This window comes from Falco punctatus, assembly GCF_963210335.1.
Source record: "Falco punctatus genome assembly, contig: scaffold_27, whole genome shotgun sequence".
Lineage (NCBI taxonomy): Eukaryota > Metazoa > Chordata > Aves > Falconiformes > Falconidae > Falco > Falco punctatus.
In genome coordinates, this window is record NW_027660117.1 from 1,644,361 (window position 1) to 1,667,248 (window position 22,888).

Consider the following 22,888-nt stretch of genomic DNA (forward strand, 5'->3'; position numbering starts at 1 on the left):
CTATTTTAACCTCAGGTCTAAAGTGCCACCGGTCCTACCGTGGAATACATCCTTCCTCAGGCTTTCAGCAAACGGAAAGGATGCATCAAACCCACCCCACAAACATGTCCTGCACTTTTTTTATCTTTCCTGGAACGTGGGGACATGACCCTGCTGGGCCATCAGTGCCACCTGCCTGGGAGCCAAGATGGTGCCTTTACATCCAGGCTAAGGACTTACCTTCTTTTTTTTCCTTTTCAGCGACTTTAGAGCCATTCTTAGGGAGGCTGGTTAAGCTGGTTTACTGCACAGCTGGTCGCCAGTGGAGGGAAACGGTAAGCTCCGCTATTGCCTTTGGTGTTTACTTGTTACCTTGTCGCTCGTTTGAGTGATCTTACCATGCCCCGGCAAGCAGAAGCTATCACGGCACTTTAGGCCTTGGTCTAATAGTCATGCAAAGCAATATTGAAAGTCATTCTGAGATCTGGAAGAGGCCCCAATGTGCATTTTATAAAAGTGCATCTTGGCTGCTCTTTATCTTTGTATGGTTTTTTTCCCCGTTTCTCCAGACTGTTGAAGCTCTGAAAGGTGCCAATGAGCTGCTCTCCCTCAGTTTGCTCCTTTGCCTTTGGGGAGTGCGTTTCATGTTTTCTTCATGGCTTTGCAGAGGAGAAAATCCATGAATACACCACCTTGTTTTTTTCACCTAAGCTAATTTCAGAAACTGCCTCCTTTAACTTAGACATGAAACTCTTCTTAACCTCTTTGTGCACTTGTAGAAAAGCAGGGTGGGGTGGGGGGTGGGGGATGGGGGTGTCTTCAGGAAGTGCCCGCAAAGAGCCTTTAGGAGACCCTGTCCCTTGACTCACATGTGGGGTAGTGAAGAGTCTGAGAAAGTCACGGGTGTTTTGGTGTTCACCAAAGCAGGTTTTCGTTTTGGTTTTTTTTTTTTCTTATTTTCTTTTTTAACTTATGTAGCTTATGTCACCAGGTAGTGACAGCCCGGGGGTGACAGGAGGGGACAGCAGGCAATGGCAGCCTGGAGGGTGACAGGAGGGGACAGTAGGTGGGGACAGGCCTGGGGGGTACAGGAGGGGAGAGCAGGTGTTGAAAGCCTGGCGGTGACAGGACCTCAGGCGCCAGATCATGGGCCGCGAGAGGCTGAAGGCGACTCACTGCGACCTGCAGGTCACCAACGCCCAGACCATGGAAGGTGCGTGGGGGCAGCGGGCGCGGGATGCGGGGACCGGCCGGCTGGCGGTGGCGCAGGTGGCCAGTGAGGCGGTTGGGCCGCGGCCGGCAGCGGTGACTTGTGCTGGGGCCTCAGAGCTGCTCTTCCGTGGTTGTGCGCTGGCAGCTGGCGTCAGGGCTGTGTGCGCAGCCAGGCACAGCAGCGTACGGGGTCGATGGGCGACACCGCGCGTGGAAGAGGTTTGGTTTCTGGGACCCTTCTAGGTAAAACGATACGGAAATGTGGGACAATGCCTTGTAATCACAAACCTGCCAGATTTCTTTGAAAGCCGGCAGAGAAGGCTGAACGTGATAGAAAAGGAGTGGATGGCTAATTTGAAGGGGAAAAAAGTGGGTTTGGTGACTGAAATTTGTCTTCAGCTACTTTTACTCCACCGCATTGGAAAAGTGGTGCTTGGCTGTTGCAGAAACTGCTCAGTAGCAACGTTTGGGATCAAGAGTGTATCTGTGAGTGGGAATCTATGCAGACCCTGGAAAGCCATCTTGTAGACGAGCGTTCTGTCTAAAGTATACTTGGCATTTCTTGCCAATACAGCTTCTTTGCTGCACCAAAGACATTTTCATTCAGATGCTATTGGGCATCATTTCTTCTTTTCTTTCAAACGGTGCATTTTTTTCCTGGTACTGCGTGTTAGACGGTGTCAGGGCAATACTGAAGTTTTATGGCAGATCACTTATGGTGAATATACCTAAAAATGTTCTTCGAGAAGCCCTAAGTTCTTTTGAATCTCAGAAATGGTGCTTGATTCTCAGAGACGGTAATGGTTTCGTATTACTTAGCGTGCTGTCTCAGTTTGGTAATCTACCATCTGGCAAAGCTTGCATGTGATTAAAGACTTTGGGATATGACAGAAATAAAAAGACTTGGAAACCATTTCCATTCCTTAAACATTCAAATTTTACCGGGTGTTTTGTTTTGTTTTTTTCTTTTTTTCCTGTGGTTCTGTGACATTCTCTCAACAGTCTTTTCTTTACAATGTGTACTCATAGGTGTTTTCCCTCTTCCTGTTTGTTGTATTAAAACTTAAACAGGATGACATGCCTGCCACATGTGGTAACTGTAACTTTGGCCCCAGCCTTTCCAGTGGTTGGACCTAAACACGCTGTTTACCTACAGATAGGTAAAGTATGTTCAGGAGAGTATCTGTGAGGAGACTTAACAGCACGGTGTTAGGGGTCTTGGGGGTGTTACGGGGTCGCGTGTCACACGGCGGTAGAGATAGACATGCAGGTAGAGGCAGATGTACAGGTTGTGACACAGATACTTACTGGAACTTCTGTAAGGGTGTCTTCCCTGTGGAAATGCAAAAATCCCCCAGTGGTTGTCAGAGCAAAGCTAAGGAATACATTTCAGTGTCATACACGTGTCTGCCAGATTTTGGGGTTTTATACATAACCGTGAATTTCCGTTTTTGTTGAACAGCATCTGCGTGCCTAAAGTCACCTTCAGAAGATGAAGGAAAGAACTCGGCCAGGATGTTCTGCCTAAAGGGGGTTCTTGGAGATCTTCCCTGTGGAGATACGGTCGTGGGTTTTATAACTTGGTGCAGGAGTCCTGACTAAATGGTGACATGATCTTGGAAAGACCCTTCAGTGAACCTTGAGTGAAGATGGCCAATTGTTCAGATTTTTCCGGGCCGCGTGATCACAGAAATCTCGTAATAGAAGCAATGCTAATAGAAGCTGAAAGTAAACAGGATTTTAAACATCACTGGGGGGAAAAAAAAGAGATGGTGGACTCTTTTTGAAGATGGTGGGAAGGCAAAATGGATGGTTGGGATGTGTTTGAAAAGGTGGGAGGCAGGGTGGGGGTGTCCTCTTCCGTGCTCGCTATTATGGAGACATGTTCTAGGGTTTTGTAAGCTAACAGGAGCAAAAGCAATGAAAGTTAGATCAGGAAAGAACCTCATGCTTTAGCAGACACTGCTTAGTGACTTTAGAGACCATTTTGCTGTTGGCGTTGAAACGATTCCAAAAAAATGGGAAAGATTTTGCTGCTTGTGTTTGACTATCAGACCTGAAGATTTCTGGAAAGGTACCGTGAGATGATGAAAGCATGACGCTGTGTGTAAAATGTTGCTTTTCTATCTGTAAAGGGATTCCCTGAAGTGCTACGTCACGACATGTTAATATCACTCTTACAAACTGACTGATGCTTTCTCTGTATTGATGTTGTTTCCAGAATACACAGATGATAATGCCCTGATTCCGGGGAACTCATCGGTAACTGTTAGGGGAGTCCCTGTTAGAGGAGTTAAAGCTACCGGCAAAACAGACCTTGGGTAAGTAGCCATAACGCGTTGTGTTCTTTGGGAGGGGTTTCAGTGTGTTCACCTTCTTTGTGGCTGTTGGTTTACGGAGGCATTCAGGGTGTATCTTTCTTGTTAAAGCTGCTGTTAACTTTTGTTGTGGCAGGGCAGATTTGAATGTATCTGTCCCAAAGCAGACTTAGATTTTTCAGCCCGCTGGGACGTGGCATTCAAGCTCCAACAGTGGTGACTGTTCAGATGTTTGAATTGGGTTTGTTCTTGGGCTTGGTTTTTCTGAGAGTCAAGTTCTCCATCCTGTTTCCTCTATGCAGAGAGATCCCTTATTGTATGCTTTTGCTTGTATTGCTTTTAGAGTAAACGGAGAGACACATTGCAGTGTGAACTGGTGATTTGTTCCCATCTGCCAGCAGTCCGAGTCTCCATGTTTGCCTGCTTCCTTTGTTTGGGGGAGGGGGGCAGGGTATTCTTACACCCCAAAGCGGGGTGTGTGTGTGGGCTGCATACTGTCTCCAGAGGAAAGACTGAGAGTGGCCAGCTGGCAAACCGTGCAAACAAGAAGTTTCATTCTTAAGTGCTTCCTATTAGATTCCTAAAGACAATGTCTATGTCGGGCAAGAGAAAAAGAACAACATCCTAAAGCGTATTGCCTTTTGTGCCAGGACGGTGAAGGAACAGTTGATCTTTTCCAAACCTGAAGCTCAGAAAGCAGTTGAGCACTTTCCCAAATGTTAGTAGTTACCTTTCTAAGTTTGATTTCACCCTAAGCTGCTCTCTGTGCTCCAGGTATTACTGCTGTATTCCTCAGATTTATGGAGGACAGAGAATCTGATTACAATTGCAGATACTCAAATGTAAGCCTGACTACAGCATTATCGCTGTCATCGATGTATTCGTACAGTTCAGTTCTGTATCAGCTGCATCAGCATGGTTTGAATGCTCATGTTTTCAAGGCTTCTTCAAGACAGACCTCTCCTCCACCGTTAGTAGATATTATTGACTTATGGTTTTGCCATGTCTTTCTAATGTTAGTTCTCAATAAATAGAGTGTACTGGCGCGTTACAGCGTGTCTCAAACAAACAGTACAGCAGCATCCTGTACCCATGAAGCATCTGCAAGCAAAACCCCCTGAATTTATGTGGCTCCCCTGTAAGCTTTGGGCATATTACTGCAGGAGGTGTTGCAGTGCTTTCAGGCGCTACCAAGACTTTCTGGATGCCACAGCACTGTGCTTCTAAACATGGCCTGGTTTGGGGGGTTAATTTAGGTGGGGATGCTTAGTGCTGTCTTGTCAATATAGCCTCCATTTCTGGTTGGATGGCACCCTCTCCTGGTGTTGGAATGCTGCCCTAAAATGAGAGGCTAGGTGCCACTAGCATCAAAGATCCAAGAAATGCCTGCACGTGGGGGTAAGGGATGAATGCCGCTGCTCTCCTAAAGTTGCAAATGGATTGGGCAGGTTAGCTTTCTATTCCTTCAGCTGGAAACATTATGGAAACAACTGGTAGAGTCGTTAGTGTTTGGGAATGCTGAACGCATGGTGTCACGGTGGAGAGGCCTTCAGAAATGCGTTAGTCACCTTGTAGTATCTTCCTCAAGGCAAATGGATGGAGAAACCCTGGTGTGGTAATCTAAAGCACTTCCTCATGTTCAGGAGGTACGTGGCTGTACTTGCGAGCCTGGTGGTGGTGTAGCAGTGGCAGGAAGAATGAGCCTTTCTATTTGTGCAGGACCGGCACAGCAGCCTTTGGGTTGCCTCTGCTCGTGGGACGCTTTGGATGATGTATGAATTGTTTGTTAACTGATGGACGGTTGCATGTTTGATTCATGAGTAGCATGCAGGTACAGACCAATGAGTATGTGGAATCTCGGCAAGGGCTTGTGTGTCATAAGTGTTTCCTAAAATATTGTAGCATGTTCAAGATGATCCTAAAGCAAATTCTGGTAATCCAGGCTTTTTTTCTTATTTTTTTAACACAGGCCTCCTCGACCACAGAAAATCCTTGGAACTGCTTTCAGGTGATGTTTCTACTGCTATTGGTAGTCACTTTAGGCTAGAGGATAGTAGGTACCTGAACACAGTGCTTGGGCTTCCACAAAGAAACACTTTTCTACAGACAACTGTTCTTGTTTTGTCAGGGGAGTGTAGAAACCAAAGTGCTCTATCTGGTACCTGTTTGTGATAGTGGGGCTATGCAGATTGCCTGAAGGTGCCTTCATATTTGGATGGCTGACTATTTAAGAACCGAAAACTGTAGCACAGTCTTCACAGTTTTGAGACTTAGAGAGCAGAAAGAAAATATGTGAGGACTTCTTCTTGCACTGCTGTATTCTGTATCTTAGAGTAATTGGGGACAAAGAAGGAATGGGATTTGGGGTTTTATTTCAGTTGCACTGAATGTACCAGGAGAGCACACTTTATGTATAGAAATAAATTTCCATATTCATAAGACTATCAGAACACAGTGTTTTGGTGTTCAGGTTTTATAAACTGTTTTCACGGCTTTATGTTGGTTACGAGTGCTTTATTTTAAGTTCTGATCATCTTTTTTTCTTCTTCTAGAACTCAAACTGAGCCAGCGAGTAGAACATCAAAAGAGGTATGTAAAGACACAAGCTGAAACTTTTTTCTACATGCTGCACCTAAGTCTAAGAAATGTAGTCTTGTACTAATTCTTTTATATATGTAAAATATAAAAGTTGTTATAAATTGAGACCAGAACGGATCATAATCCAATTAAAATTTTATTAATTATAGCAAGTAGAATATGAGCAAAAACAGCGCTGGACGGCAGGGGAGTCTGCGCTCCACCAACTGCCATGCTGAGCAGTTCAAACAGTCCCTTTTTATACATCTTTACTTCCGTGTTCATGAAGTAGTGGAGGTACTCTGCGCATGCTTCGGTTGTTGTTAGGGGGTCGTTTTCTGCCTCCTGGTGGTCGTTGAGGCCAAAGTAAGAAGTCTTCCTCCTTCGTCCCATAGTTGACCCCTCACTCATATGTCCTTATATGGGGTTGTTTGTCCTGTTTCTGTCTGTTCCTGGACATCTGGTGGTTATCTTGTCTTGCACAAGCGGTATCTGGTTTAGTTTGTGTAAGCGATTGCGGTTATCCTACCTTACACAAGCGGTGTCTGGTGGCTGTTTGCATAAGCGATTTCATATCTTTTGCTGTCTGACCTTTACATTGGGCTTAACATAAATCTTAATAAACAATACCCTAGTCCATAGTTTCTCACATGTGCCAAACACTTGTAAAGTGCAGTGCAGTTGTAGCTGTATCCTTAAGTGTTACCACAACTTCATTAAAAAAAAACAAACAAAACCAACCCACAAACAACTAAAAAAACCTTTAGGTTAGGTGGCTAAAGGTCTCAAAAAGTTGCTGTTTATCTCTTGTTGTTCCACTTTGTGCTCAAAGCATGCCACTGCTTTGTTTGTTACTCAAACAACTTGAAGAAAAAAGGCTGGTAGGTGTTTTTTGGAGTGATAGCTGATCTTTAAAATATGGAGTTTGTAATTCTCGTGGACATTCCTCAGTAGTGGGGTTCAGATTTAAACTGAGTAGCTATAGGGCAGCCATTTGTGTTCATCTTGGGTCTCCTGATTCCGTACGTGGGTACCTGTATCTCTTAAAAGGCACATAAACCCTTGAACCTTCCTTAACTTTCAGGGATGGGATGGGCCATGCTTTCTGAAGGGTGTGTTGGTACTAATGTTTCCTAATAATGAAATGTGGTGATCTTTCTTTGCTTTGTTTTCCAGGATGGAGATGTGATTAAGAAGCCACCCTCCATGGACCTGGCAAGCAAGAAGTGCCAGCAGGTGCTGACAGAACTGGAGGAAATGTTCCAGCGCTTGGAAATAATGTTTAGTTTGACACTGGTTCCTCGGGTTCTTATTCTACTTGGAGGCAATGTCATGAGCCCCAAGGAGCTCTATGAGCTCAGCTTGGAGGGTATCTGTGAGGGCGGTGCTGAGGAGAGCCTGAAAACTGCATCCTGCGTTCACAAGCTCTTTCACTCGCTCTTTGTTGCGGATGTCTTCAGTGAGCTGAAGGCTCTCCCTGTCATGGGCACTGTTGTTATGCTCCAAGGACACCATGATTGTGGTGTTGATTGGTTCCGGCCCAAGCTCAACTATAAGGTGCCGACTCGAGGGAGGAAACTAGCTGTTAACTTGTCCTGCGATGGAGACATCAACAGAAGTGCCTCGGCTCCTCAGCATGTGACCTCTACTTGGGAGGACTATGTCTGGTTTCAAGCACCAGCGGCGCTCAAAGGCTTTCACGAATGACCCACACTCTGTAGAACTTCAATGGAATATCGAATAACCTTTGGTGCCGCTTTAAGCGATAACTTTATCAAATACAACTGTGTATTCTTGTCTGTCTGGATCCTTTATTCAGGGCGTCTACTACCTTCCTGTAGTTGAACCGTGTCCATCTGTTTTCATCTCCTGAATGGCTGTTGAAAGCAATTACCCTTTAAGGCACAGCTGCACAAAGATACAGTGATTCTTTGGGGACCTGAGTTATGGTACAGGAGACTAATTGGCGCGTTGGGAGTAAAACTTTCCTGCTGTGTACTTGCTGAACTGGCAAATACTGGATAAACCTTTTCCCTCCCGAGTTTTAATGTGGCCATTACTAAATTAGCTGATTGCTTGGGACTCTCTCTGGGTAATGTACATGACTATTAATACACTTGGCCTTTACTAAAAAGGCTATAGCCATTCTTACCCGTAAAAGGAGACCTTTGTAGTCTGATCAGGCTTGAGTGAGTACTCGAGTGTTTGCCTATCTATTTGATAAAATTAGACTTCTCTATAACTCAATTTCAGTTACTTAATAATCCAAACAAAGAGTGGGACTTCTGAGTAATTGGGAGGTCTTGTACTGGTGACAAAAAGAGATTGATTGGCCCTGTGGAAGTGGGGAAGCACGTCTTCCTATTTTTTTACTAACCTTTAGCCCAACAGCCTTGACGGTCAGTTAGATATACAGTTAGAACTAAAATCAAGTGGTTTCTGCTCTAACCCTCTTCAGAGGAAGTTAGGACTGCGGCGAATGAAGAGACGGGACGCAGCTTGATGCAAGCAAATGTCAACTTATTGTACAGAAGCACGAGTTTCTATACACTTTCAGAAGCTGCGCGTTTGAAACAGATTGGTTCTTGAAGCTAAGCCTTGCATACTAGGCAATCCCCGATTGGTGGTTAGCTGCCATCAATTAACAGCAAGCTGTTACTTTTCCTTGGCGCCATCCGTCCCCCACTCCCCTGTGCTCTGTAAACATCTCATCATGTTAATTGTTGTCCAGACAAGCTCGAGCACATTCCCCTCAGCAAACTGACCGCCACGCATGGTCCTAGTTTCCAGCCCGCTCCTGCATCTCCCCCTTCCTGTTGCACAAAAAGAACCTTTGAAACCGAACGAGTAAAAACAAGGTATAAGTAATAGAACAAATAAAAAAGCAACTAAGACATATTATCAACGTCAGAATAACCCACTGTCTCTGTTCCGTACAATTTTACAATTTCCCCTTTTTGTTTTTGAACAGCTAGTACCAGGTTTGCCATGTTCTGCAGGGCCCTTGCAAACATGACAGCAACCAAGGTAACAGCAAACAAACAATACTGCCAATTGAGTGAATGGATGCCCCAAAAGGCTGACATCTTCTCAGATTTTGGTAACATGTTGCTGCAATGGGGCGCCTAAAATCCACGCAGCACATACCATCAAAATCCTCACAGCCATGTCCTTGAACCAACAACAAAAAGCAGTGGCAATTTTGACTCACATGCTTAACTGCCTACCAAACAAGGTGATTTAACTCTTTAATGCTTTCCCTGCTGTTATTCCGGATAAGAGAAGAACTGCTGCGACACGTTCCCATCACAGCCTCCTACTACATTAGCATCTACAGAAAGACAATGATCGACATTCAAAGTGTAAACAGTATCATCTTCTTTTGGATTAACATTATACATAGGTGGAAGGGCACACCAAACAAGAACTGGTTCAGTCAAAAAGTTCGAAACATAGCATGCCTTCTCTGAACATACCTCTGGGGTCATTCCCTTCATTCCCTCTTTTTTTATGCAAAGAGAAACACTTCCACCAAAACAGAGAAGCCCCTATTTACATCTCTGAGCCCGGACACAAACCGCAGCTGTATGCGCCACCAGGCTCAGGGCAGGAATCATTCATGCAGTTACATAGCTATATATCTCTACAAGCGTGCAGACACCTATTAAACACTAGATAACCATGTTTATCTTTCCTATTCTCCTTCACAATACCTAGCTGTTTCTCCCATTAGTTTCCAGCCCGCTCCTGCATAGGACTCCTGTCCCAATATGCTAGCTTGTTCTCACTTAAGACAACAACAATAAAAGTTAGTTTCTTGCTTGCTTTTACTTCTAAGTCTTAGACTCTTCAATGTTTATGAAATGTGAAGAGGCGGTGAGGCGAGTGTGATCAAGTTCAGCACTATCTTTACTTGTCAAACTCCTGTTCAAAGTCAGAAGGTATTACTTGGGAGCAGAACTTGAGCCCTTCTGGCCTGGTGTCTAGTGCAGAATGGGAGAAGGAGGGAGGGTGAGAAACACTTGAGAGCTTTGAACAGTGTGTCAAAACTAGGTGTCTGCTGGACTTAACCTTCAGTCAGCTACTTAGAAGTGTCTGTAATGTAGTGAGCTTAACAGCTCCAAACAGCCCTATCCCATTTGAAGAGAAACTCGAGCCTACTGGTAGCAAGGTTGCTTGCAGCTTCTTGCTAGCAAAAATTGCACGATGGTGTGATAAGAATCGTTTGAAATGAGGGTAAAGGTTGAAGTAACCTGCTACGCTTGGTGCATATTTTAACTTTACCATTTGGAATGGAATGATAAAGAACGAAGAGGAAATTAAGTTGGTATTTTTGAGCTTGGAGCACACTAGGAACGCTGTCTCTGCCTTGTTATCCATTAAACATCTGTTTACATAGTGTAGTAGCTGCTAAAGCTAGCCGTAGGGGGAAAACCTGTTAGAATGAAGAAAGCTGCCTTGTGTGCAGCTGCCCACTTGAATATGTAATTCCTGGTCTCTTGAATGAAATATAACTTGAACGTAGGAGTGTTTGTGCTCAGGAGATCAAAACCCTTTACACTTCCACCAAAGCTGCTTGTAATGCATATTTCAGACGCTAGCACTCAAGTGTTTAAAGAAGCTTTTAAACAGAAGCCTTCGTTCTAAGGATCAAGGGGCTGGTTTCTTTCTACTCTCTTCCCCAGATGAGTGCAGTGTTACTGCAGTAAACCGTTCATGTATTCTGTTACACTTGAACTATGAGTGCAGCAATGATACGGTGCCAGGAGTGAAAGAAGACAAGTTGCTTACTTTGGGGTTTTTTCTTTTATTCTTTAGAAAAGCTTTAGAGCTTCATTAACAATTTTAGTACTGTAATGATTATCAAAATGAAATGTTGTTTTCTCTATGTGATTACATTGGATTTATTTGATCCCTCAAAGTAAAGGTTCTGCTGGTGGCAGAACAACTTGCTTCTGTTCTGTATATGTATCTAAAGTGCATGTTCACAGCTGTTCCACCTTTCTGACAAAGTGCATGATGTCTTGTGCCAGAAGCTTTGGTCCCTCAAAGGCAGCAAAATGCCCTCCACGTGGCATGTAAGAGTAAGTGATGATGTTCTTGAAGACCTCCTTTGCCCAGACCCGTGGTGTATGTACTAGCTCCTGAGGAAAAAGCTGCAGTCCCTGTGGGAACATACACTGCAAACCTAGAGGACATTAACTAAGTGCCTTTTTGAAAAAAGTCCTGGGGAAATTCTATAAAAACCTCCTGACTCTAGTAATTGCCACAGTCAGCTGGCAGAGCTTCACCGCAGCGACACATTTTGTGGTTTGTACTCTGCTGAAAAGCTTTGCTTGTATTTGAGTCTCCTTGAGTATGAGAATATTATACCCAAAAACGTAAAGTAGAGCCAACTTCGCACACGGTTCAATCTTGAAACGTTTCCTATTTTTAAACTTACCTTGTTTTACAGTTTTGCGATAAATGGCAAGACGCATCACCTCTTTGTGACAGTCAGAAATGAGCCTGCTCAAGTTTACTTTAGAATTTATAGTACCAGCGTAACGAATGAGTTGAGGAAAGGTAAGCTGGCTCGGTCTACAAAGGAAAAGACTCTTCTATTTGTTTGTGTGATCAATCACATGGAATTCCGTTCTGCAGCATTTTCTGGTCAGCCTCTCTTATAGTCATCTTAAAGTCAGTGGCTGTTAGAAGGTGCTTGGTTTGTTAGAAGGTACTGCTCTCCAGATTGCTTCCCCAAGTTTGTGCTTAACACTTGTAGTCGTTAGTTTTATCCACCACTAAGCCGTATGCTTCCTAATTCAGTTTAAACGTCTCTCTTGGAAATGCTCCTGATTTTCTGTTTTGTTTTAACTGAACTGAGCCAGAGATCACATTTGTTTGGTGACTAAGTATATAGACCTGTAGTTTGAACACAAGACTGAATATAGTTTGATATGTCCGCTGCATTGTCTTGGCTACAAGCTACTTTGTGTGAATTACAGGTTCAAAAGAAAAATGACTCAACTATTTTTATCAAAAGAAAATAAGAACTTAGATTATTTTTTTTAACAACTTAAGTTTGCTGTTTTAAAGTAATCTAAATGTTTATACAGGCAAACGTGGTTCAATCTCATTTGCAAATCTTTCTTACACCTACCACTTCATTACCTGGCATCACCTGTTAGACCAGGGTCCTTGGAGATGTTCTCCTTGTAGAATCGCATTGAGGACACAATGGAGGATGTCACCCAATAAATCATCACATTGGCCAAAAGCTCATCAAGAGTGTATTTGCTATTGATAGAAAAAGATGAAGACGTTTCATTGGAAGCTGTTTCTCAATACGCTATATTGGGCTCATGCCCTGAAGAACAGTTGTTCTTGTTCTCCACTTGTTTTCAAGCAGCAAATTAATTGGCACCCATGTGCCCAGAGCAAAACTGCCCGGTGCTGAAGCAGTAGTTTGCAGGCAGTCTGCTGTGAGTTTACACTACTACTTGTCATGTGTAACCTTTCATGCTCAAAATTCAGCTTTGGCCAGTCTTTTACCTATCTCCTCATTAGTTACCATTGCTCATTCTTTTAATGAGTCCTCTCATGGAAGAGCACCTGTTTTCTTACCTTTCCAAGCCTCCATCATCTTTATGCAGAAATGATTTATCTCTCCAGGTAGAGAATTTTTCCAATATATATGCAGCAAGCCCCCCAGGGGAGTCATTCAGTCCACAACCTAATTCAAGAGAAGAAGAGAACCATTGCAGTTGCCTGGCATTGCAAATACTTCAGTGGGAGTTAAACTGGACTTACATCAATTCTTCAGAGTTTTCTATGAGAATTCAGTAAAGAGTGCGTTTTACTAGCCCTGGTAGTACTTTATTCTTGAAAAGTTCACCCCAATGGAATTTTGGCTATAACTGACAGCACTATAAAGTTGAGCAATTCCTATACAAAAGAAAATAGGAGTTAAGAAAATCCTCTGGGCTTCTTGGTAATGTGTGGCAGAAAGAGCAAATTCAGATGTAAAGGGATTACACTCTGAAAAGAAATTTCAGATAAACTGTTTGGGAGCGCTGTCCTGCTTAGGATGGCTAACTGGGACCCTGAGTGCTGTTCACTTTCTATGTAATTTAAACAACAGTGGAGTGGTGTGTATCTGCTATCTGCTCCTGCCTTTGGGGAATGCTAACAAACATTATAAACACAGCATATTATATCTGTGTTTTAACCTGTAAAACGGGTGGGGATTACTTCAGCAGTGGTAGAGCTTGCCTTGGGAAAATTCCTGTACCACACTCCAGGCTGTAGTTTTACAGTATCCTTAGAATTGCCTACTCTCAAGTGTATTTTAGTGTGACTTTAGCACTGAATGACTGCGTAGAAGATGATGCACAATGTGATTTCAATTTAATAGTGGACATATTTAATGCAAAGTAAGTTTGTGCATTGGCACAACAGTTTCCCTGTGCTGTCAGGCCTAAAGTGATTTGCTACACATCAAAGTCATGTAAATGCTTTGACCAGCAAAGGTAGGGCAGGCTAAAATGTGCCAGCTAACATATGACCCGTCTGGAGGTGAGCATTTTCTGAGCTGAAAGCTGTCTCCGAATCACTGTATTCAACTTTCATGGACTGGATGCTCAGAAATACCAGTCTTGTTTGCAGCTTACTAATGATTCAACCTGTACACATCTTAGGTACCACAGCTTCTGGTGAGTGAAAATACTGTAGCTTTGCTTTAAACCTGCCTAATGAGAACTAAACTGATAATATAGATATTTTTTGAGACTAAGCAGGGAATATGTATTTTTTCCCCCTATTTATTTTCTACCTTTCACAATTTTAGTGTGCTACAAAATCCCTGCTCTTCTTTTTTTCCAGGTTAAAGAGTCCTAGACTATGTACAGTGCTTGTAGGGAAGCTGCTTGGTCACTTTAGGGTTCTTTTTCTCCCCTTCTTGTATTCTTTTGATTATAAAATATATTAATGAAACAGGGGTGGAACAGATTCTAAATATCATGGATTTAGTGTTTTGTCTTACTCTCTTTTTGCTTTCTTTAAGAGTTTGTAAGATTCTCTTAAAGTCTGAGCTGGCTGACGTTTCAAAGCACTGTCCTTGACTCTTGGATTCTCTCACATAGCAGCAACCAAACTAGAGCCCATCGTGATTTTCTTCCTCTGCTTAAATTGCTTTGGACTTTGTTGACATCAGTTTTTATTGGCCAGTTTAATCAACCAGTCACTTAACTGCAGAGAGTTACAAAACCATTTATCTTTAGATTAAACCAAACCCTGGATAGGTGTCAGATTTTCACTTAACCATTCACTTTTATCTGTAGAGAAATTAAGATCATATTGAAAGGTACGGGTGCCAGCACAGATTTTTGTGATACTCTCTCTCCCCTGGAACTTGCTTACTTATTTATATTCATGAATTCTCATGTTAACTAGTTATTAACCCATGAACTTAATCTTTTTCTTAAGGCAGTTTAATGTCTTTAAGAACACTGGGGGAAGGAACCTCAACAAAACTTTTTTTGGAAATTAAATATGTTCCATTACTAGGTCCACAGCTTCTTGATCCTGCCAGAGCTCTGATATTTGAAGCACGATTTCCCTGTGATATTATCACCTGTAAATGAATTCTCCTTTTAAAAACATTTCTGCTAGTTTTCTGATCAGACACTAGACATACTGGTCTTTGTTTTTCTGGGGGCTGTCTTCATTGTTTGGCTTTTGAAAAGAAAACCCAAAAAACCCCAACCTGGTATCTGGTTTGTCTCCTTTTATTTCTCTGATATTGCAATCAGTTCAAGCAACAGACTAGGCATTAGCTGACGTTTCACTTTGAGTTTCCTCTTTTCCAGTTAAATGCCAGGATGGGGTGCTATTCCTTCTATGGTCTCCGTACCTGATGCCAGTCTGAGACAGCTCTGCTGTCTTTCCTGATGAGGGTTTATTTCAATAAAGGAATACCCCATAATCTTTGATAATATTATACAAATAAATCATGTAACTTTTCTGAGATGGCCATACCTTTCTTCAGACTCCTTATCTACTGGTCCCACTACATCATGCTTCTGGCTTCAGGTATTATGGCTGTGTCTACCTTTCTGCAAGATTCACATTGCACTTGCTTATTTTTCTTGTTTTCACCCACATTTATTTCTAGAAGCTTCAATTTCAGGGTCCTGTGCTTTACTTTAAGAGGCATTTTGCAAAGGGTTTCTTTGCCATAGAGAAGTGGTATGCCATTTAACAGACCTTGAAAAGTGATATTTGTAGTCTCCGTCTTTCTTTAAGCGGTTCCTTTTCACTTCCTTTTACACAGCTCTTGTCCCCATGTCTTGCATTCAGTCACCAGAATTCACTGCTTCTCAGACATGGTTGGCTTTTGTTCAACTATGTGTTTATACGCCTTAAGCAGTCAGTATACAAAGTTCATAGTGATATAGAGAAGGTTCATTACCTGCAGTGTCTGGTTTGGTGGCTTGGATGTGTAAGTATCCAGACTCTCGCAATAGTTCATGTATATTCTTCTGGATGAAAGGATACATACGTCGAACATCTTCCCTAGTAAAGCCTATGAGCCATGGTATATAAGCCCCAAGCATCACGGAAATCATCCTTCTCAAACCTTCTCTGCCAGCGAAGATAAGATTCACAGATCTGAAATCAAGTTAATGAATAGAAGGTTAAATCAAGCCATTTTCTGTTTCCAAATTTTCTAGAAAATAAGTCTGACGGGAGCTGTAATAGAAGCATTTCACTAAGCCAAATACATAAGCCCTTCACATTTATCGTGATTTCCAAAAAAATTTGGGAGAGTTAAAAATGGTACAGCTGGTGCCATCTCCATCCAGGAAAGTCCTATACTTCGTGGTACTGATCAGCTGCTGAAAGGCTGAGCTCCTTCCTTTTCTCCCTGCCAATTTTAAATTTATCTCCTTCCTGATTTAGAATGATGATCCTTGAGGTCTCAAATCAAAATGCAGCAGAGCTTACTTCCATGCCTAGTGAAAGAGAAGCCAAACAGCACTCCATTTTTCTCTGTACAACTCTTCCCTAGATAAGGGAGGCCAACAGCATCCTGGCTTGTGTCAGAAATTGCGTGGCCAGCAGGACAAGGGCAGTGATGCTGTACCCAGCACTGGTGTGGCTGCACCTCGAATACTGTGTTCGGTTTTGGGCCTCTCACTACAAGAAAGATGTGTCCAAAGAAGAGCAACGGAGCTGGTGAAGGGTCTAGAGAACAAGTCCTATGAGAAACAGCTGAGGCAACCGGGCTTGTTTAGTCTGGAGGAAAGGGGGCTTGGGGGAGACCTTCTTGCTCTCTAAAACTACAGGAAAGGAGGTTGTAACAAGGTGGGTGTTGGTCACTTTTTCCCAGGTAACAAGTGAGAGGATGAGAGGAAATGGCCTCAAGTCGTGCCAGGGGAGGTTCAGATGGGATATTAGGAAAAATTTCTTCACTAAAAGGGTTGCCAAGCATTGGAACAGGCTGCCCAGGGAGGTGGTTGAGGTATTTAAAAGGTGTGTAGATGTGGCACTTAGGGACCTGGTTTAGCAGTGGACTTGGCAGTGTTAGGTTTATGGTTGGACTCAATGATCTTCAAGGTCTTTTCCAACCTAAATGCTTCTATGATTCTATGAAATTTAGAAAGCGTGAGAATGCAAATACCACTGTCAATGCAAAGCACGTGAATATGACTGAATGCACAGGGGTGGGGATACCCCTGGAGAAAACAAAGCAGAAGGCGATGAGAGGCAGGGCAAACAGAAGGCAGGACCCGGACCGTGGAGCCAGAAGGTAGGGTAAGAACTGGAGAAACCTTCTCTGCACTGATTCCCTTTGCTACTCACTGTGGCAGCATCTGGGCCATGTTTGTGGTAATAAGAGATCCCCAGTCTTCTCCCTGTAGGTAGTATTCTTTGGAGCCCAATCTATTCATCAGCTTATGAAATTTCCGAGCAGTTGCTTTGCTGTCAAAGCCTGTAGGTAAAGAGAAACAGAGGAAACCTGTTTGTCTTGGTGTATCATCCCCTGGCCAAAGATCATGGTCTGACAGAGGCACATGTTTATGCTGCTGTGTAAAGGCACAGTGTGCTATGCTGCTCTGCCTTGCTCCTTGGCAATACAGTGAACACAAGATGGAAATTCAGTGGAAAGTGGATAAAGTGGAAAGCAGACCTGGTTTCCAGCTACCATTACCTTCCAGATCTCCACAGCCAGCCCCAGAGCCTCAGCCACATGGGTGTTAGTGCAGAGCCAAGCATCTGCATTCACAAACTGCATTCCCTGGTGAGGGCCAGGGATGACTGAGGCTCCAAGAACCTGGCAATTCCAACAGCGCCTTTTCATCGCTCACCTTTCTGGTGTGGTGCCTCAGAGAAGCCATATCCTGGGATGGATGGGCAGATGACCTCAAACACCATGTCACCCTCATTCAGGCCATGCTCAGCTGGCTCTGTGAGTAGAGCGATGGTCTTGTAGAACTCGTAGAAGGAGCCAGGCCAGCCGTGGACCATCAGCAGAGGTTGAACAGCTCAACTGTGAGGGACATAGGAGGGCTTCACGTGGATAAAATGGATATCAATCCCTGCCACACATCCAGACAGATAAATTAAAGCCTTAGTTCCATCACAGTTTCTGTTCCAAACTCTGAAGAAGGAGGGTGGCAAAACTGTGATTAGCATTCACAGCAGAAGGTACACAATCAACCCATGGCAAGAAGATGCCTAGCTGAAAGGACATGCCTGGTATTTTACCTGTGTCTCATCTTTTACTTACAGACAGAGGTATTGATCCCAGTCCCAGTTACTGGGGTCACAGGAGACTGAGCATCCACCTCCTGAGAAATTGGTCTTACAGTATATAAGTACAGCTGCACTTCAATGCATAGCATAATGCAGCTAAGACACGTGCAAAAACATGACTAAATTACAAAATGTGTGGGTGATAAAAAGAGAAACATGGAAAAAGTAAGCGCAGGATATAAGTTTAACCTGCAGATCACTTATCTAAAGTCTGGCTAACCTCACCTGGCTAAACTGGGTGGTGGTGGTGGATATTCCAACCTCAGGGCCTGGGTAAATTTTACAGTTTTCAAAGGTGGCTTCAAGGCAATAGCAGAAGAAAACCTCGTTGTTATTTAGTGCAGGTTCAGAGCCAGATGAAGCCCATCTTCAAGCAGATCTAATCTTATCACCACTGTGCAATGATCTTAATCTATAGAGGGTTACTAATAACATAGCCTCCACTACTGATCCTTCATTAAGCTGTTATGCACACTGTTGTCTTAATAGAGTAACCTCTTAAAGCCCCCCATTCTCTCTGTGCATTTCAGAGTGAGACCTGCTCAAGCCACAGAGACCCCCTCACCTTCAATGGTGGTTCGGAAATGGGGATATTTGTTCAGGATTTCCACTTGCTTGCGCCGGTCAAACGGGTTCCTCCAGTAGGCCACCACCTTCTGCAGGTAGCTGGAGGTGAAGCCGTAGCGGAAGGCAGCCCCTTCCAGCTGCGGTGTGTAGCGGGCCTGCTCCAGGCGGCGATGCAGGTCCTGCGGACAGGAGCTCTTGCAAGGCTGGCCAGATGCCTGCATGTGCCCTATGCTAAGGCAGGCATGAACAGGCTCTCCTGGCTCCACCGGCTTCTGTGTCTCTCTCTGGGACACCACAAGCCCTCCTGAAGCAGTGCCATACTCTGTATAACTTCCTGAATCATTTATATGGAGAATATATTTCTCTACAGGTTAGCAGTTCCCCTAGGGCACCCAGGAGTAGTGGGTTCTACGCTTGCCTTACTGCTAACTCGCTTTAGGGTTTTGGGCACTAGGAACTTGCCAGCACTGCCAGCTGAGAGAAGAATAAGCAGCTCAGCCTGTGCTACCGACTGCTAGTTGGCCAGATAATTAGTGACAGGCTTGTAGGGACAGAAGGAAGGACCCCATCCTTCTTCACCCTTCCAACCCTGTCCTCTGCGGAAGCCCCTCAGTCCTGCCCTACTGGTGCCTTTGCTATCCCGGTGCCCTCCCACCCCATTCCACCACTGCAGACCTGCTGTCAAATTCTGCTGCTCAAAGCATGGCCTTTCTGCAGGAGCAGCCCCAGGTTGCATTGAGAGTCTGTGGTCTCAGAAAGCGTAAAGACATTGCAGTGAATCTGAGCTCAAATCCCATTCATAAAGGGCAGTGAGCCAGAGCATCATCTAACGGACCTGCGCTGGCTATTGCCCCCAAGGCATCACCTCAAAGCAGTAAGGTGGGTGATGAACTGGCTCCACCTCGCAGCTTTCTGCCCCTCCTTACCTCCCAGGCACGGGCACCTCAATTTCTTTGTCAGATGTTTCAGTCTTGAAGGGACAGATACTTTCATCTTCTTTCCCTTTTAGAGGTCTTTCATCTGAGCCCCACCATCCATTGCCCATTTCAATAGTCTTGATCTTGTGTCTAGACCTCAGCCAGTAAACCAGCATCCCTCCAATGCCCAGAGCGGCCACAGGGACCAGGACTGCATTCCTCTGAGAACATTCAAATGACCTGGGGAGGCATAAAATTGTTTGCGCCCAACAGAAGTGTCAAGGGTAAAGGGACTATGCTGAGGCTTGTAGTCACATTGGTTGGACGTGAGTAACAAACCCCATGCAGTCAGCAGGGGCTGGGTGTTTCTGTTATTTTTGAAGATCGCAGGCAGGATTTGTGGCAGGGTTACATCTACCAGTGTTTCTTAGGGACCTTAAGCCTTTGCTGATCAGGACTTGTTAATCACAAGGCTTCTCTGTCCCTCTCCTTATGTACCAGGTGTGCCCTGGGAGACAAGGATCAGTAGGATCTGGATCTATCTGTTTTAAGGCAGGTACTGAAGTGAATGGGATAGTAGCACCTGGACAGCTTCAGGAATAAAAACTGCACAGAGTGGGCTGAGGAGCAGAGACAAGAGTTTTCAGCTGCTGGAGACAGCTGGATGTGCTAGACATGCCCCTTGACTGTGCTACATACATAGCTCCCCTACAGATTCAGTCATCTTTTAGGGCAACGCTAGCCCTCCACCATAGCTGTCCATAGGTAAAGGTCTCAACTTGTCTGTCTGGTGCCTCTTTTTCTTACCTAGACAGCAAAGTTTCAGACTTTCTTGAGGTGTGGGAGCTAAGGCGCCAGAGCTGGATTTAACAGACAGACAGCAATGTTTTAAAACCGTTCAAACCCTTCAGCAATCAGTCCTAAATGTAGTGTCCCTTCCCATCCCCCTGACCTGTGCCTCAAGCTCTCCAGCTTCCCTTGGGGATTAGCAGAGCTGTCTGGGGCTATTGCAGGGGGCTCAAAGAAGACTGTGAATGAAGATTTTTTGTCATACAGGGTATGGAAGGGACTATGCTGTGCCCCAGCCCAGGTGCTAATAAAAAGTGAACTCCTCAGCACAGAGCAGCTATTTCACTTACCTGATCCGGGACAAGGTGCCATCCCTAGAAAATGGGGGTGGGGGTGGGGTGGGAAAGATTCTTGGTCTGATAGTGTTGTCTGAATGGTACCATCCCTTGGGGATGGTGTAAGGAACATCCCCTGCCAGCACCATTTACCGCGCAGCCATGGGATCACAAGCTGTTCAGCTGGCTGGCAACAGAGACAGTGTTTCTGGGCTGTGTTTTAGCTAGATAGTTTGTCACCATAATATTCCCGCCTTCAGCACAATTTAGATAAAAGGCACTGAACAACTGGGTAGGTGTCCTTGCGGTGTTTCATCCTACAGAGGGCTGTGTTACTTCAGCCAAGTAAATAGTTTATTTTGGCAGCTGTGTAGCGATAGGTGCCCAGCCTTGGCAGGGGACTTCCAAGCTCAAGGGTTACTCTGCTGCCAGCCACGTGGTACTCATCCTGCCCAGGGCTGGCATGAGGAGCAGCTTGTGGGACCCTTCCCTGTTCAGGTTCAGTGAGCTGCTGTACCTTTGCTACTTCCAGCTACTCCTGACTGGATACCAAGCTTTTAGGTCTCATCTGCCCGCAAGAAAAAGGAAACATCCTCGTTGGTTCTCTTTTAGCCTGGTAGATTCTCTTGCAAGAAAAGCAGAATCTAAAATCTACCAAAAAGTTAGAAGCAACAGAGAAAGTCTTGTTACTCTGCAGCTAGATGAGGGAGCTGTTTGGTGTCATAATTACGATGCCTTGAGACAAAAAAAAATTAAAAAGGACAGGAAACTCCATGAAAAACCAAATCCACTGGGTGTTTCCTGTTGCCTGGTACCCTTTCCCACTGCTACCTGTGATGCAGAACACAGTGCCTGTACTGGACACCCCAGCAGTAGTGAAGGCAATTGGGTAATTGATCTCTGAGACAGTCTATGTGATTTTTAAGGAAGTATCTCCTGAAACCACTCCCAGACAAAGAAGACCAAGAGCTCCTAAGAGCAAACAGTGTCAGCCTCCACCTCCCTGGAGGCTGAGTAGCTTATGCAACAAGTAATAACAACCCCCTGCACTTACATCCTGGAGTTTAGTGAGTCAGAGGCACGAAACCAGTTATCACGGCAACAGCACAAACTCGGCACTGCTAACAAAGCAAGCATGTCCCAGAAACAGCTCTCTGAGTGGCACAGAACAAGGCTCAGTCTTATAAAACCTCCTCCCTACCCATGCTCAGGAAAGCTCAGCTGCATGCTCCCACCCACCGATGGCCTGGTGGACCCCACCGGGCCTTTCTCCTGCCCCAACCCTGGGGACCCCTGTTTAGAGTCCCTCCTCCCTGTGCCAAAGAGATCTCACCAGGCGTTTGGAAGCATCTCCTGCCACATGTCCACTCCTCCTCGTCTAGCCACAGCTCCCAGCGAAACAACCCAGGTGTCTCCTCTGCTGGCTTTCTCTTCCGCAGCGACACTCTCCTGGTGACAATGCAAGCTACATCAACCATCAGTGCCACCTATTGCCTAAACGTGCGCTTGCAAATCAAGTTCAGCAAGAGACAAATGCCAGGTCCTGCACGGGGAGGGAACAGCTCCGTGCATCAGCACAGGCTGGACGCCAGATGCATAGAAAGCAGCTCTGCAGAGCCTGGCCTGAGGTCCTCAGCTGAGCCTGAGTCAACAAGGTGCAGCAAAGGCCGGTGCGTACAGGGCTAGATAGCAAGCGTGTTAGCCAGCAGGCTGAGCGAGGTGATCCTTCGCTCTCTTCAGCACTTGTGGGGCCACATCTGGAGTGCCATGTCCAGTGCTGGCCTTGCTGGCAGAGGAAGGGCTGGAGTGAGGCTGCCCACCCTCGGTGGTCAGGGCCACCAGGCTGCTGGGGGGCTGGAGCCATGTGGTGTACCAGGAGAGACAGAGAGACCTGGGCTTGTTCAGCCTGGAGGAGAGAAGGCAAAGGGTGGGGTCTTACTGCTGTCTGCATCTACCTAGTGGAGAGTGTAGGAAAAATGGACCAAGAACAAAAGGCAATGGACGCAAATTGCAAGAAGGGAAATTCTGGTTAGATGTGAGGAAAAATTAGTTCACCATGGAGGTATTCAGACACTGGGACAGGGGCCCAGAGAGGATGTGGGATCTCCATCCTTAGAGGCAATCAAAATTTGACAGGAACAAGGCACTGAGCAACCTGATCTACCTGAACCTGCTCTGAGCAGAAGCTGCGATGAGCTGACCTCCATGTGCCCCTTCTGACCTGTGCATCGTGTGGCTCTATTCCATGTGCACCTGTGATCTGCAGCAGCCCAAACAAAAAAGGAAAAGTTGCTTTTCATTTTCCACAGAAATCAATGCTTTGTTTTAGCTCATTTTTAGACTTCATTTCCTTCATGGTTAGTAAAATCTTACTAGGTAAAGGCTTCTCTTTCCT

At 44.9% G+C, this 22,888-nt stretch overlaps 1 protein-coding gene, 1 long non-coding RNA gene and 1 pseudogene across 3 annotated transcripts in view; 1 reads left to right on the plus strand and 2 right to left on the minus strand.

Moving 5' to 3' along the window:
* The window catches only part of LOC308057950, a 336,360-nt gene that overhangs the window by 235,408 nt on the left and 78,064 nt on the right, over window positions 1-22,888 (minus strand). The gene's annotated exons all lie outside the window — the stretch shown is intronic.
* Window positions 7,052-7,984, plus strand: LOC308057952 (MAD2L1-binding protein-like). The gene has a single exon (XM_080411963.1). It carries the CDS (start codon window positions 7,293-7,295, stop codon window positions 7,791-7,793), a length of 501 nt encoding a protein of 166 aa, XP_080268089.1. The 5' UTR covers window positions 7,052-7,292; the 3' UTR covers window positions 7,794-7,984.
* On the minus strand, window positions 10,061-21,269 carry LOC308057946 (epoxide hydrolase 1-like; annotated as a pseudogene). Its single transcript has 9 exons — window positions 20,509-21,269; window positions 19,396-19,609; window positions 18,451-18,631; window positions 17,438-17,668; window positions 16,932-17,061; window positions 15,538-15,737; window positions 12,693-12,801; window positions 12,240-12,365; window positions 10,061-11,274 (listed from the first exon to the last, which is right to left on the minus strand). The product of its transcript is annotated as an epoxide hydrolase 1-like (transcript).

Bases quoted from the DNA above. Each gene is read 5' to 3' on its own strand.
- LOC308057952 (XM_080411963.1), top strand. From the start codon at position 7,293: ATGGACCTGGCAAGCAAGAAGTGCCAGCAGGTGCTGACAGAACTGGAG.